Here is a 15,913-nt window from a genome sequence, read left to right on the forward strand (position 1 = left end):
CCAGCCCCGGGACGCCACGACACTGCACAGGGGTCTGCCACCAGCACTGCCTCCTGGCAGCATTCCAGTGGCACAAGTCCCTGCGCTGGCATCCTGGAAGGCATTCCCTGGGGTGGGGGGGAAGAGCTGCCTTTAGGCAGCACCCCAATCCCTTTCGGCCTGGGGATGCCCCCTTGAGTTGCAGCGCTGCTGTGCCACCTTTCTTGGTGGCGTAGTGTTGCTGTTTTCTATGGGGGCATTTCCCCCATTTTACATAGATTTTACTTTATCTTCAGCAGCTGGAAAGTCTCTGTAGAGGCGCTGTGTGGCCGCACCACTCCTGGCCGTTGCACATCCACCCCCCCCCCTTCAGCAATGGGCTGCCCGTTAAGGCTTCTGGTGTTTCACACTAACGTATTGGTCCCATATGTTTTAGCCTCCCGACACATGATTCCTAAGCTTTGGGCTTGTTCTTTGGCACACACTTTAAGAGATCTTTCTTCAGGAATCCTGTTTGTTCATATGTCGATATATAATTAAATTAAATTGAAAGGAGGATGCACAGGGTGGAGGAAGGAATATACTTCATATTAAGTGCACAAAAGAATCCAAGGGCACAGACAACATTGTCTCTTCAGTAAGACATAATCGAAATACTCCCAGAAAGTTCAGATACCGGAAGACACAATTTAAAAGGAAACTTTATTACATTTTGCTATTCATTAAAGAGTTTATTAAAGTTCTTGTTCCATTTTGAATGTAACGGTGTTTTTACCATCACATTTTAAATTATTTCACAACTTTTTTTTATTTGGTTCAATTTCTGTTTTACACCACCTACAGAGCTTGGAGTGGATAACTTTTACTGTACAGATCTGAACCATGGCTGGGGGGAAAAGGTACATGCATTTTGCATGACTGAAGCCTTCCTTGATTATTTAGGAAACTAGCCACAAGCAATGCTTGTCAACCACCCCACTTTTGCTATTACGTCTGAAATTGTTCTCCCAGCAAACTAACAGAATTGTGTCCATCTAGAAAACATTCACCATTCAGTGGGTTGGATCCAGACTTATGAAAGATTCACTGAGCGTGCGCCAGTGGATATTCCGTTTCCCCCACCTCAGTACAGCTCCTGTGCCATGAGGAATTTTGTTTACGAAAGTCCCACACACATCAGTTTGTGATTTGGGGGGCACGTGGGGGTTTCTAGGGGAAAAGCACATAAGATCCATTTGCACAATTATCATCCGCTTGCAAGATCATGCTTCATCTTATGTATATTTGGGTCAAACCCAAAGTCACTAGAACAATACTCATGGAACTGCAATTAATCAGAAGGAGTATGCTCGGTCATAGCTCAGTCATCTTCCCTCTCATTCTGAAAGATTCTGAGTTATATCCCCACACTGTGTCAATTCCCTCTCCGACACTATGGCTCGGCTTCCAACAGGGGAAAGGAAAACGACATGCAACGACTTTGGCCTCCAGCTGGAGTTCTTCTCCAAGCTTTTCCTCAAGTTGCAGCATCTGAGAAGAAACAAAAAGCACGGTTGGTGGTGTGGAGGACATGGTGTATAGTGCCAGGCACTAGCCTGAGAATGGTATGCTGTGGTTGAGCCAGATGCCAGCCAAGGCCAACGTATTATTCCTCTTCCTAGGTGTTTTGACTTTCTTCTGTGGGAACCTCCAGACCGCTCCAGGGAGGGGGGTTGCCATGGTACCCTGAGCTATCTGTCTTTTGATTATCTATATATGCCATGCAATGTACAATTGAACCTCACTAGTATCTTGATTCTTGGCTTCTGTTACCAGTTGATCTTTCCTAATAAATCAGCTTTTGTAGGATTCCCTGCCTGCTGAGTCTGTTTATGGGATTATCAATGCAGTGACTCAAACAAACGCCTACCCTATTCCCCTAACCCCGATCTTTTGGGGCAACTAAAGGAGGGGCACATTTTTACCAAGTTGGACTTAGTTGAAGCCTACTATCATGTTAGGATTCGGGAGGGGAATGAGCCTTTGACAGCCTTTTCCAGTTGCTTTGGAATGTTTGAATATCTGGTGATGCCCTTTGGCTTGAAAGGAGTCCCGGGGGTCTTCATGCAATTAATAAACGAGATCCTACATGATTTACTGTTTAAGGGAGTAGTAGTTTATCTGGATGACATTATTTACTCTAAAACCCACAAGGAGCACATTGCTCTGGTCAGGGAAGTGTTACGATGTCTCAGAGACGATAAACTCTATGCTAAAGTGTCCAAATGCGAGTTTCACCAAAAACAATTGACTTTCCTTGGCTACATCATCTCACATCGTGGGTTAACCATGGACCCAGAGAAGGTGCAAGCAGTAATTGACTGGGAGCCACCTACAACTCGCAAACAGGTTCAAAGATTTCTCAGCTTCGCAAATTTTTACCGAGGATTCCTCCCCAACTTCGCGCAAATTGCACTACCCTTCACTGACCTTCTCAAAACGAAGGGGAAGAGGAGTGCGGCTGTCCTGCCTTCTGCCCGAGTGAATTGGACCCCCCAATGTCAAACTGCTTTTGACACTCTCAAACAACTGTTCACTTCTGAACCAGTGTTGCGACACCCCGACTGCGAACAGCCCTTCATTGCCCAGGTAGATGCTTCTGAAGTAGCAATGGGGTTGCACTCCTACAGAAGGGAGGACGACCAACTGCACCCTTGCGCTTACTTCTCTAAGAAGTTCGCCCAATCTGAACTCAATTGGCTGATATGGGGAAAAGAGGTAGCAGCTGTTAAACATGCCTTGACTGTATGGAGACAATACCTAGAAGGAGCTAAAGTCCCTTTTGAGGTCTGGAGTGATCATAAAAACTTGGAGGCTTTAATGGGGACTCGCAAGCTCTCCTCGAAACAAGTGCGCTGGGCGGACTTCTTTTCCAAATTCTGCTTTGTGCTGAAACATGTTCCAGGCAAGCAAAATCTACTGGTGGATGCCCTGTCCAGGCTCCCCCAATACCCAAGTAAGCTAGATCAGCCCACTGAGTCCCTGTTCACCCCAACCCAACGAGGGCTGCTACCTACTTTAGCGGTGCAAACCCGTTCTCAAACCCAAGCCCTAAAGCAACCACCTTCCGCAGGGGAGGAAGTGCAGCACCCGGCCGAGCCGCCTGCTCCGCTCCCTCCATCTGCTCCTGAGGAGTCTGCTGACGCTGCTCCCGAGAGGCGGGGAATATGTCGAAATCCTTCAAGGAAACCCTCCTACAAAGCTATCAAGCAGAACTCTCCTCTCAAACCCTCCTGCCAAAGTTAATCAAGCACGGGGGGGGGGGTTGGTACAAAGAGTCTAAGCTATACATGCCAAAAGGATTGCATGGGGAGGTGTTGGGTCTAGTTCATGGAGCTAAAACCGCAGGGCATTTTGGATTTATCTAAACTTTGCATTTGTTGCGTAGACAGTTTTGGTGGGCGGGCATGTGTTCGGACGTGGACTCATTCATCCGCAGTTGTCCAATTTGTGCTTCAGCTAAGCGTTCCCAAGGAAAACCGCCCGGACTGTTGCAGCCCTTGGAAACCCCCACTGAACCATGGGAAGTTACTGCAATGGATTTAATGACTCATCTTCCCCTCAGTAAGGGGAAGACTGTACTTTGGGTAGTCACAGATCTGTTTTCAAAACAAGTTCATCTTATACCTTGCGCAGGTGTACCCTCCGCCCCACGGTTGGCCCGCCTCTTTGTGTCACATGTTTTCAAATATCATTCATTTCCGCGCAAAGTGTTGAGCGACCGCGAGGGTACCTATGTGGCTAGGTTTTGGAAAGCATTTCTAAAATTGGTGGGGATAGAGCAAGGACTATCAAGTGCTTTCCATCCCCAAACAAATGGTCAAACCGAACGAGTAAATGCTGTTTTGGAATGTTATTTACGCTATTATGTCAATTACCATCAGGATGATTGGGTAGACCTGCTGCCTTTTGCCGAGTACGCTTACAATAATGCTGTACACCAGTCCACAGGGTTCAGCCCTTTTCAAGTTGTGTATGGGAAAGAGTTCGGTCCCATTGGCCACATTGATGTTTTGGGGGAGGAGGGTGGCACCAAAGTATCCGAATGGACTCATACATTTCAAATGACCTGTCCATGGTTGATTAAAAATCTAGAACGGGCCAAACGTTAATACAAGGCTCAGGCAGACAAACACCGGTCCCCGGGGTGGGATTACAAGGTGGGAGATCTGGTATATCTCTTCACCAAAAACCTATGGTCCACCCGCCCGTGCGGAAAACTCAGTGCCAAATATGTAGGACCATTTCCCGTTTCCAGGATTATCAGTAATGTGACAGTGGAACTCTCCTTGCCCAAATCCCTATGGAGAATTCACCCGGTATTCCACATCAGTCTCCTCAAACGGCACGTTTCCTCCCCTCAATGGCATCCTGAGCCACCTCCTGAAATGCCTGAGATGGTGGGGGGGGGGGGGAGAGGAGCATTTTGAAGTGTCAAAAATCTTGAAATGTCAAAAATCAGCTTTCGTAGGATTCCCTGCGTACTGAGTCTGTTTATGGGATTATCACGGGACTAGAGCTTACATATAGTGACAGAATACAGATATGAAGGAATTATGAACTTAGTTTATCTTAATTTCAGTAAGGGTTTTAATAAGGTTTCACATAATATTCTTGTTGACAAGTTGGTAAAATGTTGTTTAGATCCTATTACTGTTAGGTGGATCTGTAACTGGTTGACAGATCTCACCCAAAGAGTGCTTGTAAATGTTTCCTCATCCTCTTGGAGAGGAGTGACAAGTGGAGTGCTTCAGGGATCTGTTTTGGGACCTGTGTTGTTCAACATGCCGCAATAAGGACACCAGATGTTCTGATGGTTTGATTTTTTATATTTCCATGGTTTTATGGGGCTGGTTTTATTATGAGTATCGCTTTAGGTGATTTATTATGATTGCATTGTATTTGTGTGTTTTTAGGATGTTGTGAGTTGCCCTGAACTGGCTTTTGCTGGAGAGGATGGGATATAAGTTTAATAAAATAAACAAACAAACAAACATCTTTATGATTTGGATGCAGGAACAAAGGGGATGCTTATTAAATTTGCAGATGATACTAAATTGGGAGGGGTAGCAAATATGGTAGGGGGTTGGACTAGATGTCCCTAGTGGTCCCTTCCAACGCTATGATTCTATGATTGAACTGTTACATGAAAGTGTTAAGCTGTCTAAAGAGCTTGGCAGGGAAGGCCCAGGGACTGCAAAATCATTAGGAAATGAGACTGAAAACTATGGAATAGAACATAATTGAACATAGACTTTCACAGTAGAGGCAAGAATGATAGCCCTTCAAAGAATAAGAAGAATGGCAAATGAAGAGGGACGTACAAGAATTAAAATAATTGATTTGCTGAACATCAAAAAGAGGAAGATGCTGGGTGTACAGAAAGAGATTTACAAAAGAAAAATGACAGACCAAGCCTCAGATAAAAGATCAGCAGAGGAAGCAACAAGAACCCTTATAGAATAAGGCAGATGTCTTCCTTTCCCAGACATATAGGCCTCTTCTTCCTTGAAGATGCTTAAACAGCATCTGAAAATGCTGCCTGTTCCTGAGCCTCTAACCTTCAATCTTTCTTTCTCCTCTACTCTCTCTTCCCCTGTAATTTTTAATGAGCCCATGCTTGTTCTTTCTGACTTCATTACTCCACAGCACTTAATGCTGAACACTTAATACATATTATTTTACAATATTTATATATATTATAGTTAGTATACTACCAGGGTTTCCAACATGGTACCCATGGGTGCCTTGGCACCCACCAATGCCTTTCCTGGCACCACCAAGTTTTTTTAGAAAGTGGGTGGGGACATGTGGGCCTTGTGCCTAGCAGGGCTTCTGATTGGCTGTGCGACTAAAATAATGTTTCATCAACAGCTGCCCACTAGTGTTGGTTTTATTTTCTCTCGCTCCTCTTTCCCAGTGTATTTTTAAATTATCCCTTTCCCCCCTGCACTTGGGCTTCCTCTGTGTGGCTCTGCCTCCTGCGGCAGCCATGTTATGGTTGTACCATCATCCTATGTCAGAATTCCAAAGGTGCTCACAGGCTCAAAAAAGTTGAGGACCCATGCTATAATATATAGTACTATATAGTATATAATATACTATACTTTATAGTATTACATCTGTTCCTCCAAAGAAAAAAGTGCCACTTTTTAAAAAGTATAGAGCATTTTGATGTTTGCCTGGAATCCACATAACATCCCAGTAATTGAAAAGAATGGACATTAACCAAAATATTATGAAAAACTGGGTAAGATTGTGCTAAAAAAAGGAGCAAGTTTCCAGTGAATGCCCTCAGCCTTCAACCATTTTATCCAATATTTTTGACTGCAACCTTTTAGAGAGAAAGATGTCAATAGGTATTTTCCCCACCAATGGATCCCTTGTGATGGAAATAAGATGTAAATGGGGGAAAATGTGGTTAGATGAGCCTGTGGTTAGGCTAAAGCAGTGGTCTTCCAGTTTTCCAGGCTGGGAAAGCGGCCCTAGCAGTAAAGTGTAAATAGGTGGAGGTGAGATGTAGAGAGCCGGTTAGGTCACTGGGCAGTGGTTAACCTCTGGAGTTGGCAATGTAAAAGAAGCAAGCCATTAAAGCGCAAGCCCCACAGTTCTGGTACGTTTCCTCCTCTCTGACAATGGGAAGAAAAGATGACCCCTCCCCAAGTGTATGCAGCCCTTAGCCCTGGGGACCTCATATCCCCCCGTTATATCACATCTACTAGTTATCAAGTGTTTTAGCACATTCTGCATATCTAGACAACTGATAGTGGAAAACTGGAAACTTACCATTTGAGGTACTCCAAAAATAACCACATTTGTATATTGGGAAAAATTGACCTATTTAAAAAAACAAAAATGGCAGATGTTAGTTTTTACCCTCTAAATGCATGGGCGTGCCTCATTTGTGCATATGCACCTATGGTCAAAATGAATACCTATCATCTACATTCCATAAGACTCAGCAGATGTTAAACGTAAAATCAGAGCTCATGATTCTGTGTTTGTTGCTGCTCCATCGAGACAGGAAAAGAGGCTGAAGAGACCAGGAGGCCAAGCAAAAACATAGCCAAGTCATGAGTGAACAAGGAGTTTGGTTGCATCCTGAAGAGAAAAGGGTTGTACTGCAAAGGTGAAAATGAAAACATTTAACAACTGAAAGAATATATGGAGCTCTGCATTGATCAAACCAGAAACAAACTCTGTGGAGAGCTGTACAATCTAAATAAGACCGACACAAAAAGGTGAGCAGAAGGGAAGTCGGTGCTTTGCCTTCGGCTTGAACGACTCCATTGGAATTTCACTAAAATATTAAGCATATGAAGAAGAAAAAAAGTTGGTTTTTATATGCCGTTTTCCTCTACCTTTTAAGGAGAATCAAACTGGATCACAATCTCCTTCCCTTCCTCTCCCCACAACAGACACCTTCTGAGGTAGGTGGGTCTGGGAGAGTTCTGAGAGAACCGTGACTGGCCCAAGGTCACCCAGCAGGCTTCATGTGGAAGAGTGGGGAAACCAACCTGATTCACCAGATTAGAGTCCATCAATCCTAACCACTACACCACATTGACTCTCCAATGTCCAGTGTTGTCTAGTGTTGCACTGGTTTCCGTTTACTGTTTTTTCCTTGTATCACTGAAAATGATGTTCAGACACATACCTTCCATAAGTCCGAAATGTAAAACTTAGTATTATGATGCACCCCTGCTTTCCAAGCGTGGTACCGGGAATACCACACTAACCAGGGATTCAATTCATATCCAACAGCTTTGAAACCGACTTTTGCAGCTGCGATTACCTGTAACAGGAGAAATGGATTTTCCCTTGAGCAGCAGACATGGGTTCACTCCAACACTCCCTATCCAAGAGCCATGCTTAGTGACAACACAGAAAATAATTTCAAACACCACCAGTGTGCAACAGTCTTTGTAAAGTATGCCTTAGTTAAGGCACTTTGGTTTGTAGCCGCATAAGAAACGCTTTTTCATTTGTTCAAGCCATGGTCAATTTGATACTTAAAACCTCCATTTTGTAGAGACTCACACAAATTTGATTTATGGGGTCTGCTAATCTGTTTATCAGTAGTACATGCACAGGACAAAGTTTTACCTTGTCAAAAGAAGCAGTTATTTAGATCCTCTTGCAAACAGGGCAGCTAAATTGAAGAGGAGCTGTGGCTCAGTGGAAGAGCACCTGCTTTGCATGCAGAAGGAGATAATCACAATGATTATGTAAGGTGGGCCAATGTTGTGTTATGACTCTCAGATTACAGGTAAGAAAAGGAGACTGAAACTGAGAGGGAGGTGTGGCTCAGTAGAACAGTGTCTGCTTTGCATGCAGAAGGTCCCAAGTTTAATCTCCAGGTGAAAGTACCAGGCAACGGGTGATGTGAAAAACCTCTACTTGAGGCCCTGGAGAGCTGCTGCCAGTCTGAGTAGACAATGGCTGTTACCGCACTTGTATTCCAGCGATGTATTACGAGTTTGAAAATGTTATAAAAAATACTGTTCGCACTTTCTATGTATTCCCACCGATGTATTAAGAGTTTGAAAACGTTATAAACAATACTGTTCGCACTTTGTTTGGCCCCTTTAGCTGTGAAGACGTCTTCCAACCATTTATAAGCCGTGGTATCCAAAAACCTTTTTAAAGCGATGTTTTTTACAACATTTTTAAACTCTTAATACATTGCTGGGAATACAAAGTGCGGTAACCCCCAATATTGACCTTGATGGACTCTGGGTCTGACTCAGTATAAGGCAGCTTCATTTGTGTTCATATGAGCGTTCCAACCTGGAAAATCAGCATGCAACTGCGTAGGAAGATGCAGCTACACCTCTCTCGCACTCCTCCAATTTCCTCCCCTTGTGAACCAGGAGGTGAGTTAGCCTCAGTTTTCTCCTCGGGTTTCTGCCTGGCCCATTTGTCACCCCTCACTTGCACATCTGAGATTCAACTGCCCCAGCAGGCAGGAAAGGGTACAAAAAACAGAACAAGAGAGAAAAGCCCACCCTGGCCTTATCTCCAAATTTGGAGGCAGATTTGAAAACAGAGAGGGAATTTCCAAGCTGCACACTGGCAATGTGCTGGAGAACTTGCTTAGCATTAAAGAAGGTTCCCGGGTCAGCAACTGGCATCGCCAGTTAAACTATGCCAGGTATTAGAGCTGGAAAAGACTTATGGGGAACTGCTATGAAAACTATTTGCCTATCAGTTTCTGGGCACACCATACAAAGCACTGGTTAAAGCCCTAACCAACTTGGGGCTTGGGCCCTTGAAGGACTGCCTCCTCCCCTACTGACCAGCCTGCCCACGGAGAGCCTCCTCCCAAACTGCTTTCTGTGCCTCTGCCTGCAAAGGTGGTCAACAAAGTTAGGGTTTTTTTCAGTTGTGGCACCTTATCTTGGAACACCTGCTCTCTTGAGGCTTACCTTTGTCACATTTGCTTCAACCCAGGCTTTTAATTAACCAAGGTTATTTTTTTCAGTTGTTTCATGGCCCTCCCTTCAACTTGGGGACTGTTTTATGGGTATTTTGGGGCAGCCTGTCACTTGCTTTATACAGTTTTTAAGTCCCTGCCTTGTTTTCAATGCAGGTAATTTATGTTACTGCTGTGACCTGGATGGCCCAGGCTGGCCTGATCTTGTCAGATCTCAGAAGATAAGCAACCCTGATAAGCAACCCTGACAAAATGGCAGTATTGGGATGGGAGAGCTCCAAGGAATGCCAGGGTCATAATGTGAAAGCAGGCAATGGCAAACCATCTCTGTTGGTCTCATCTTGGCTGTGACTTGATGACACTTCACACACACACAATTTATGTTGTTATGATTTTATGGTACCTTGTGAGTTGCATGCATTCATAAATACTTGGCAATTCTAAACCAGCCCTAAATCAAATAAATACATTCAATGTGGTTCCAAATGTGTCAACATCCCCTTGCTTGGCTTCACCCCCCCTCCCCCCAAAAAAGTTTGGCTTTAAACTTACAATGCGCCCATCACCGCTACCTATGTCCACCAAGGATCCGCTTCTGCCTTTCAGCACACTCAAGACATTGTCAATTTGCTTTGAAGTAGCTGGTACAAATGGCAGGCAATGCTTCCTCATGGCTGGAACAACGAATGGGGTTGCAATCGAATACAGGACCACTAATGAGCCACCAAGAAGGCCGGTGGCCAACAAGCCCCAGTTCCTTGGTCGAGAGCCTTCATCACAGGCAGTCAAAGGCAAAACATCTTGGCCTGGGTTTTGTCCAGAAAGTATTTTTGACATAACAAAAGCACCTGGAAAACGGAAACCATTTATGAAACACAAGGGGCACCATCCAGTCAACACATAAGCATTATTTATTTACTTCATTTAAATCTCGTCTTTCTCCCCAGCGGGGACCCAAAGTAGCTTCCATCATTCTCCTCTCCTCCATTTTATCCTCACAACAACCTTGTGAGGTAGGTTAGGCTGAGAGGAAGTGACTGGCCCAAGGTCACTCAGCAAACTTCCATGGCAGTGGGGATTTGGACCTGGGTCTCCAGAATCTGGATTCTCCAGAATCCAAGTCTGATACTCCAACTACTACACCATGCTAGACCAGACCATATGCACAAGACACGTTGATGTATCTTCCAGTGGTTTCTTCTTTTCACCTTAAAGTAGCTCTGTTTGCCTGGCCTGAATTTGATCAGAGCAGCTTTGAGGAAAGGGGGGGCGACTTTAACCCTTTCCCCAGTGGGCATTATTCCACTCAACATTGCAGCTCCCCAGAGACTCTCCCTGTCCAGGGATCTTTACCCCACAGGAAGAAATGCAGCTTACTAAAAGTGATTTTTAGCAACCCAAAAGGCCCACAGGGAACACTCCCCCTCCAGATCGAATTTGAAGCCCCCCCCCCAAAGGCTTGGGGAAGGAAAGAAATAAAACTATCTGAATATTTTTCTGTCTGAGGCTGCCTGCATTGTGGCTAGTCTGATTAATCTGTTTATATATTTATACTCTGCTTTACTTCCCAGTGGGTATCCAAAGAAACTTACAGCAGAGTCACTTCTCCATTTTATCCTCACAACAGCCATGTGAGGTAGGTTTGACTGAGAGAGTGGTCATCCATGGCTGAGTGGGGATTCAAACTTGGGCAACACTCTAACCACTACACCATGTGGTCTCTTCAACTCCTGCTGATTACGGTAGGGGAATTAAGTGCTTATATTGAGCCTAACTTTGGCTTGGAATATCTCAAAGTTTCTAAATTATAACAGCAATTTCATCTTCGATGTTGATTCTTTACAAGACTGCCTCAAATCCTATTAATAAAACTGAATTACAAGGGTAATGGATTTACACATCATTTAAGTAACAAAAAATTTACACATGTAATCCAGTATTAAAACATATTAAAACAGGGGTCCTCAACCTTTTCGAGCCTGCGGACACGTTTGGAATTCTGATTCGGCACGGTGGGTGCAGCAACAAAACGATTGTCCACAGCTTAACTTCAGTAACACAGTGCAGATCCTTGTGCTGTGGTGGTAGCTGCTGTCAAAGCAACATTTTAAAACATCCGTACAGCCAGTCAGGTCTCCAATAGTCAATCAGAAGACCTGCTGGGCAAAAGCCCTACCTGGCCCCACCCACTTCCTAAAAACACTTGGTGGGCGCAAGAAAAGGTGCCAGCTGGTGCCATGGCACCCATGGGCACCACATTGGGGACATCTGCACTAAAGTATCAAGGTCTCACAAGGTCTGCATAAAGAATGACCTTTCTTGAACATGGCTCTGGTTTTCCTAGCGAGACTCCTCAATGTTCCAGCATTAGAAATGGTAACTTTTATACATAAATTGGATTCCATTCACAAACAGAACTTAAAATGACAAACCATAGACCAATTCTGTACGCAAATTTACTCCTTAGAATATATTAGCATAGTCATGTCTTAAGAACATGGGCACAATTTAGACTGCAATTGTGCCTACTTACTCAGTTGTAAGCCACTCTAATGTACCTTGGGAGTCAGTGCCATTAAAATCAGGAGGATTTGCTTCTGAGTAAGCACCTGAAAGACAGGGCTGTTTATTTTGCTGTGCAATGCAGCATCCTTTTAGAAAAGGGTGAAAAGTCAACCCACAAGATGCAGAATGGGAAACAGCTATTTTGGATGACAGCTGGTGGGAAGACGTGCCATATTCTTAGAAACTCGCTTTGTAAGGGACTCAGCCATGCGTGGGCCAGAAATCTTAAAGAGAAAGCTGTCAGCTTTATCCTGTGCACAGCTGGAAATGCCTGGCTGCGCCTCTTCTCTGCTGACTGAGGTTTTGTTTCATGGAAAGCAGGCTCTAGCCCCAACTGTTCCTTCCAAGTTTATGCTTCAATCAAGCAGTTTGTCTTTAAGAGACTGTTTTGCTTCCGCTATAACACACCAACATGGTGACTTCAGGTGTTTTGAAAGAAGGGCATGGACATTTGTTTTCACAACATAGCCCAATTGTGCAGACGCTCCAACCTTTCCAGAAGGTTGGCCCACCTTTAAATCCATCCCGCAGAGTGGAACCCTGAGCAGACCATGATAGTTTAAGCTAAGCTGATGCAGGGTAGTGGTTACAAGGAGCTGTGAACCAATAAGTCTTTCCATCAACTCTTGCTTCAGTCATCACTGGGGGCCTTAGGCCAGACACAATAACCTGCATCCTACCATCCTGCTCAGCCAGTATGAAGCCTTCCTCCAGCCCAAGGGGCCCTCCTCTGACAGAAGAGGCTGAAGGCTTCAAACTTGGCTGAGCAGAGTGGCAGGATACAAGCTAATATCTTACCCATACATGAACACACATGAACCTGCCTTCTACTGAATCAGACCACTGGTCCATCAAGGTCCGCCTTGCCTACTCAGATGGGCAGTTCTCCAGGTTCTCAGGCAGAGGTCTTTTGCATCACCTGCTGCCTGGTTCTTCAACTGGAGGTGCCAGGGATTGAACCTGGGACTTCTGCATGCAAAGCAGACGCTCTTCCACTGAGGCACACCTCACTCTCAGTTTCAAGCACCTTCTCCAATCTGTAATCTGGGAGTCATAACGCAACACTGGACTCCCTTAAATAATCTTTGTGAGGATTATCAAGAAGATTTTTGAGAACTTAGAAAGTTCCAGTGAAGTCCAGTGAAGTTCCAGTGAAGAAAAGGTAGGTATAGGCAGGGAAAGGTTGCTGAAGGCAGCCAAAAATAAGCATCAGATGCCCATGTTGATTCTAGAACAGAAATGTCGAAGACGGGACATTGTGTGAAGGGCAGCTTCCTTCTGGTGTATTTGGGGCTTCTTGAACATATGACACTGCCTTGCTCTTTCAAGATCCTGTAATCCGACTAGCAGCAGCACTCCAGGGTCTCAGGAAGAGGTCTTTCACCTCACCTGCTACCCGATCCTTTTAGCTGGAGTTGCCAAGGATTGAACCTGGTGATGCTCTGCCACTGAGCCACAACCTTATGGCTTTATCTCTTTGTGGTACTGCAAAGCTGAGATGGACTTGCATGTCCAGTCATCCCAAAAAAGTGCAGTTCTGGCTCTGTTCAGTAAATGGTTGGGAAATTGCCTAGGAGCCCCAAATACACCACCTCGATCTCCCTTAAAAGAAAAGCAGAATATACGTATAAATCAATAACTAGTACTTCTGAATAAATACGTTTAAAGTTGTATTCTAAGAATTTCACAGAAGGCAGACTTTTCCCATCCAGGTTCTGCAGGGATGGGAAAAGCTGCTGGAATTTCCCTTTTCATGCAACCCTGACAGCCTATGCTTACTCAGAAATCAACCCCATTGATTTCAATTAGGCTTACTTCCAGATCAGTGAGATTTGAAATCCAGACTGCCGTGAACTTCTAAGCTTGACTACTCAGTATGTGGTTTCTTGCTCTTCAAGTCAGCCCAGACACCTTTTATTTGGGGCAGGGAAGGCTGACCATATTCCACTGGTTTTACAAAACCAGGTGCTTCTGAGCTCATTTCACCATGCTGGTGTTAATCTTTAAAGGCCGTGCGAAGCCACGTGCAAATTAAAAACTGGCCAGTAGGTGGTGGTGCCTTCATTCTGCTAAGGAAGGCTGATGGGTACTAAACTTTTGAGGTTGATTTTTGTTTACTTTATTTTATTTATTTGTTTAATTTATAACCCGCCCAAGACCAGGCTCAGGGTGGGGAATATCAAACATATCAATATTAACAATAAAAGTAATAATTCCAAAATTAAACAATAAAACCCAATTAAAAACCCTTAAAAACTCCAGATGGTGCTTAATTTGGCCCAGTGCCTGGAAAAAGCAGTAGGTTGCCCCCCCCATAATGAGAGTAACATAGAACAAGGGGGGGGGGAATAGGGAGGCCAGCAGAGGATGATACTGATGTGATGGGACCCCTCATTTACATAGATTCCAATGGAGTAAATGAAGACCAGGAGGTTGGGTTGAGCTTCATGGCTTTCTTTATTGGCCAAGGAAGAAACCGGGTGATCTCAGATGCAGACATGATGAGCTCTGCTATCTGGTCACACCGAGGGAGCGGCAGTGCAAGAGGTTATATACACAATTCACATTCCATTCAACATCAGATTTAGCTTGTCACTGGTACGTCCTAGTTTCTACCCCGCCTGTGTGACCATTGCTACAATAGACAATGGGACTCTATTGCTCCCTTACACGGAGACACGAAAGTATCAGAACGGGAGGAATAGGTGGGAAGGAGGCTGTTCCTCCTTATGTGAGAGGGAACATGCCTTTGGCATGTTTGTGTGTATGCCTGCTTGCTTGATGCTAAAGAGGGGGGTTGAGGTTTCTGACAAGCGGCTTCTTGGCTATGCGTGTAGCTTGGGTGTCTGAACGTGGTTACTCAATCACAACAATACCCACAGCTGTCCTCAACTATAGGCCTGGAGGAAAAGCCCTGTCTTGCAGGCCCTGCGGAACTCTTTAAGGTCCGGCAGGGCCCTGAGGTCACCAGACAGAGCAATCCACAAGGCCGGCGACAGGGCTGAAAAGGCCCTGGCTCTCGTTGAGGATAGCCGCACACCCTTAGGGCCAGGGACCACCACTAAGTTGTTATCTGATTACCATAAAGATCTTCGGGGGGTATACCAGGAGAGGCGGTCCTGAAGATATGAGGGTCCTAGGCTGTGTAAGGCGTTAAAGGTCAAAACCAGCACCTTGAACCTGATCCCATAGTCCAGCTGGAGCCTGTGCAGTTGATGGAGTACTGGCTTTACATGCTTTCAGGGCAAGGCCCCTGTAAGGAGTCTCGCTGCCGCATTCTGTACCAGCTGGAGCCGCTGGATCAGTCTCAAGGGCAGCCCTACGTAGAGCGAGTTACAGTAGTCTAGCCTAGAGGTGACCGCCGCATGGATCACAGTGGCTAGGTCAGGGTGGGAGAGATAAGGCGCCAGCTGCCAGGCCTGGTGTAGATGGAAAAACTCTGTTTTGACCACGGCTGCAACCTGGGCCTCCATAGATGGAGGCATCCAAGATCACACCCAGGCTCTTGGCAGTAGGTGCAGGTGTTAATGGCACACCGTCAAGAGCTGGGAGCTGGCATCCCACACCCAAGCCGCCCCGACCTAGCCACAGCTAGGTCTGCAACCTGGGCCTCCATAGATGGAGGCATCCAAGATCACACCCAGGCTCTTGACAGTAGGTGCAGGTGTTAACGGCACACCGTCAAGAGCTGGGAGCTGGCATCCCACACCCAAGCCGCCCCGACTTAGCCACGAGACCTCCGTCTTCGTTGGATTCAGCTTCAGCTTTTGCATTCATTTTGTGTTGTTATGGCATTTGTATCAGCAGATTATATTGACTGATGATCTTTACTTATAGAGACAGACTTGAGCATGGGAAAGTTAGCTGAAAATCTCCTAAATGGACAAAATAACC

The 15,913-nt window shown here is 45.3% G+C and overlaps 1 protein-coding gene across 1 annotated transcript; it reads right to left on the reverse strand.

The window, feature by feature from the left end:
• Window positions 1-1,330: 1,330 nt before the first annotated feature.
• On the reverse strand, window positions 1,331-10,291 carry ATPSCKMT (ATP synthase c subunit lysine N-methyltransferase). Its single transcript, XM_056862769.1, has 4 exons — window positions 10,007-10,291; window positions 7,676-7,813; window positions 6,805-6,855; window positions 1,331-1,509 (listed from the first exon to the last, which is right to left on the reverse strand). The coding sequence occupies exons 1-4, from the start codon at window positions 10,289-10,291 to the stop codon at window positions 1,333-1,335; spliced, it is 651 nt and encodes a 216-aa protein (XP_056718747.1). The 3' UTR covers window positions 1,331-1,332.
• Window positions 10,292-15,913: the final 5,622 nt, after the last annotated feature.

Source organism: Euleptes europaea, chromosome 17 (genome assembly GCF_029931775.1).
Source record: "Euleptes europaea isolate rEulEur1 chromosome 17, rEulEur1.hap1, whole genome shotgun sequence".
NCBI lineage: Eukaryota > Metazoa > Chordata > Lepidosauria > Squamata > Sphaerodactylidae > Euleptes > Euleptes europaea.

Bases quoted from the DNA above. Each gene is read 5' to 3' on its own strand.
- ATPSCKMT (XM_056862769.1), bottom strand. From the start codon at position 10,291: ATGTCAAAAATACTTTCTGGACAAAACCCAGGCCAAGATGTTTTGCCT. The intron at 7,814-10,006 runs GTAAGTTTAAAG...CTCCTGTTACAG, and splicing joins GTAGCGGTGATGGGCGCATT to GTAATCGCAGCTGCAAAAGT. The intron at 6,856-7,675 runs GTATGTGTCTGA...TTTTTTAAATAG, and splicing joins ACATTTCGGACTTATGGAAG to GTCAATTTTTCCCAATATAC.